At 51.2% G+C, this 4,005-nt stretch overlaps 1 protein-coding gene across 1 annotated transcript; it reads right to left on the reverse strand.

Moving 5' to 3' along the window:
* On the reverse strand, positions 207-1,692 carry LOC8065997. Its single transcript, XM_002447414.2, has one exon. The coding sequence runs from the start codon at positions 1,489-1,491 to the stop codon at positions 637-639; it is 855 nt and encodes a 284-aa protein (XP_002447459.1). The 5' UTR covers positions 1,492-1,692; the 3' UTR covers positions 207-636.

Consider the following 4,005-nt stretch of genomic DNA (forward strand, 5'->3'; position numbering starts at 1 on the left):
AAAAATTAAATAAATTATAGAAAAGTTTGTGAACTTAGCTTAATAGCTAGCTTATCATTCTCTCTTCTTATTGAATAAAATATTCTATAAACTAGCCCAAACATCACTGTTGGAGCTACCTCTAATCGACCTTCTAGAAGAACATTTGGGGGACAAAAATGTCATTTGATCTACCATGCATGATTTTATTTGGGGACAAATTAATGTTATCAATACGGTTATTTGCACACAATAAAACTAGTAATTAATTAGGATGTAACAACTCTATGCTTATACATGAACCAACAATCTCACAAATTACACGACACTACTGCACACTAGCTAGCTAGCTGCTGCACTGATCATCTACTGATCAGTGGCATGCATGCATGTGTGCCTGCAGGCTGCAGTGTAGCATGCATGCCCCCGGCCTAATCGCCTTTATTTGCCCACTTTTTTCATCAGACAAATAAAGCCGGCAGATGCACTTACTATAATCACCCAAAAGCTAAGAGATCCACTTGGACCTTTGAGATTACAAACAATTTAAGAGAGAGCCACGTGTCATATTATTGGGCAATTAATTTAGCACTAATGACAATTACATTAAGCCCCTTATTGCATTGCTAGCTCATGCAGTGCAGGTGCATGCAGCTACTACATGCAGAAAGGGCTCATGTGAAACGAAGGAAGCGCGTGCGCCACCGGCGGCGGCGGCGGAGGCCCACCGCCGCTGCAGTTGCTCTCGGGAGACGACGACCCCGCCGACGCCGACGAGAAGGAGTTGTTGGACGCGTCGGCCATGAGAGGGCTGCTGTGTCGCCCGGGGTTGAACGGCGGGATGTCGGCCGGCGCGGGCGGTGGCGGGTGCCGCCACCGCGGGAGCGGGCCGGCGAGGAGGAGCGTCTGAAGTAGCGGCCCCGCCGACACCACGGCCTCCACTAGACGGCCTTTCTCTGGCAGCCGACGCGCCAGCGCCATTTCCAGCTCCGTCGTCGTCTCGTCGGCGCAGGCGGCGGCGGCGTCCGGCGCGTTCTCGTTGTTCATCATGACCGCGGCAGCATTCGTACAGCCGCCGCCGCCTCCTCCTCCGGCCGACAGGACGCTAGCAGCGTGGAGGCTCGGAGTATGTGGCGGCGGCGGCTGGGCCTGGGCCTGGTGGTGGAGGAGAAGCAGGAGGGAGTGGCAGTGGCGGCGGAGCTCGTCGCGCTCGGCGGCCGCGGACGACACGAGCGCGGCGAGACGCGCGGCCTCGGACTCCACGCGCCGGAGCTCCGCCTGGTGCGCGGCGCGCGACGCGTGGAGCTCGGCCAGCGCGCGGACCAGCGCGCGACGGAGCTCCGGCGCGTCCAGCTGCTGGTGGTGGTCGCCGGCGGCGCCGGTGTCCGCCAGCTGAGGATGATGCTCGTCGAATGGAGCGCTGGTGGGGTGCTGCTGGTAGCCCCATGCGTAGGCGAGCGTGGTGGCCGCTGGGGACTGCAGCAATGGGTGGCTGCTGCCATGGTCGTCCATATTCCAACTCCCAAAGACGTCGTCTTTGTATTGTTTGTGTTTATTGGGTTTTCTGGCCTTCTGAGGTTTAGTCTCTAGAGAGAGAGGAGGAGGAGGAGGAGGAGGAGGACATGAATGTTGTGGTAAATTGCATGGTGGGATGATGGCAACAATGTGAGGTAGAAGAAGACTAGAAGGTGCTTCTTCTCTGCTGCTGGATGGTGTGTGTGTGATCTTGGTGTCGTGATGGTGGTAGGGTATATATAGGAGATCTTTTTCTGGGTTTCTTATTGTTCTCTCCCCTTTTTTTGCAAATCTTTTTAGGCCTTGTTTACTTAAAAAAAAATTAGGAAATCGATACTGTAGCACCTTCGCTTGTATTTGACAAATATTGTCCAATCATAGACTAACTAGACTTAAAACATTCGTCTCGTCAATTTCGACCAAACTGTGCAATTAGTTTTTATTTTTGTCTATATTTAATACTCCATGCATGCGTCTAAAGATTCGATGTGACGGGGAATGTAAAAAATTTTGCAAATTTTTTTGAGAACTAAACAAGACCTTATTGTTCTCTTAACTCTCTTGGTACCGCATTTTTTTTTTATTTTTGAGTTAAAGAAAGTTGTGGGGCCAGTACGTTGGCATTCATTTTTTTTTCCTGTTATCACTAGGATTGGCCTCTGCAGTCTGCACATGCATGTGTGGCACTGTGGCATGAGTCGTTTATGTCTCCCCCCCTTTTTTATTGCGCCCATGCCAGAAATTCACATATTTTTTTCCCAACAGTACATAGGGATATATACACATGGCTGGCTTGGCTAATATTCATATCAACAACAAGAAATGGTTATGCATTAGGTTAAAAAAGTAAAACAAAAATCTCCAACAGGAGCACCCAATTCAGAGCCTCTACTTCTAATTTAAGTGCTTCCCTCCTACTTTTATTCGTCCCCTATTTTGTACTTCCAATAGAGGCCCTCAAACCAGAACCCACAAAAGTATGGCAAAAATCACTTATAAATGGGCCCCATATGTCATTGAGTGCTTTGGTTTCCCTGCACTTCTCCGGTCTCGGGTGTGTGCGTGCTTGGTGCCAGGCGGGGGTAGGGGTGGAGGGGCGGATGTTGTGGCGTAGCGTGACGCTAGTGGACCAGCTCACCGCGGTGGTACACCATTTCGAGCGTCATGGCTCATTGTTGTTGTGGTGGAGGAGGCGGCGACGGTCACGTGACCGTCAAGCAGAATTCCGCGTGGCTGACGTCCTCCGAATGGTGGAGAGGAAGCCTGCAAAGAAGTTAGTTGTGGTATAGATCTTGACATCGGAGAAGCCAAAGGCGATGCAGAATGAGGCAACAGAGGAGGATGAGCTTGAGTCTGCCTAGGGGAGCTTGGTGTTGGCGTCAGGGTGAAGGTACCGTGGAGGAGTCGTGGTTTGAGGAGGACGTGCCACCGAGTAGTCGTGCAATGGGGGTGGTCGTGCGCGTACAAGGGGAGGGGGCGATGGAAGGGAGCGAGCACAACACAAATGGCCAGGCTATCGATACTAGGCGAGGGAGACTGGGGGAGGAGCCCACCAGGGGAGGAGGATGGAGCGAGGGCGAGCGTGCACTATGCAATTTCCGTGTGAGTGTGAGAATTGATGCAACAACAAGATGAGGGCCTAAAGCTGAGCCCCTACGAATGGGGCCTATATATGGGAAAGATTTGGGTGCTTATTCAAACTTTGAGGCTCTAGTAGGGGTCTTACTGAATTTGTGTTTTTGGGTGAACACCTATATGTAAGGCCTCCAATAGCGACCCTTCTCTGGAGTTGGTCGATACGACTGTTAATATATATATATTGTCACATGATGGAGCTACCACACCATCAAATAAAAAGTTATGTAAAGCATAACGGAATAAAGGAAGTGTGTGAAACCATATCCTTCTTGCTAAAAACATTCATTTAGGTGCCATTTGTAGAATAGAAATTGTAAAGAATAGTCAAGAGTTCTTGCTGACTAGGCATTGGTCGGGAGACCCGCAGCAAAGTCTGAGGGCCCAGATATATTCTACTGTATTGAAGTTGGTGATGAAAGTTACAGTTTATTACAATGGTGTAAGCAGCTGTACTCCCTCCATATACTAAATAAACGTCGTTCTAGCCACTTCGGCAGTTTGCGGAAAAAACGACGTCGTGGAGCCATAGCTGGTGATTTGGACTTCTTTGCCCCGGCCTCTTCGATTATCGTATGCGCAGTTAATTTCTGGCCTCGATTGTCATCTACGCCGCCCACTTGCCCAGTCGTTGCCTGTTGGCTTTGTTAAAAGGACTCGACATCTATGCCGTTGTACCGCTCGCCTCGCAGCTCGAAGCGCTGCTCGCATCACAGCTCCACTCGCCAGTCCTCGCTCTCGATCGATAGTACTCGCCGCTAACTCGCCAGGCTCCCACCTCGCGTGCTCGTCGGCGTGCTCGCCGCGCCGCCACTCGCGCTCGCCGGTCCGTCGCGTGCATGGCTTCATCTCGCTCGAGCCGCTCACGCTCACGCT

This window comes from Sorghum bicolor, chromosome 6 (genome assembly GCF_000003195.3).
Source record: "Sorghum bicolor cultivar BTx623 chromosome 6, Sorghum_bicolor_NCBIv3, whole genome shotgun sequence".
Taxonomy (NCBI): domain Eukaryota; kingdom Viridiplantae; phylum Streptophyta; class Magnoliopsida; order Poales; family Poaceae; genus Sorghum; species Sorghum bicolor.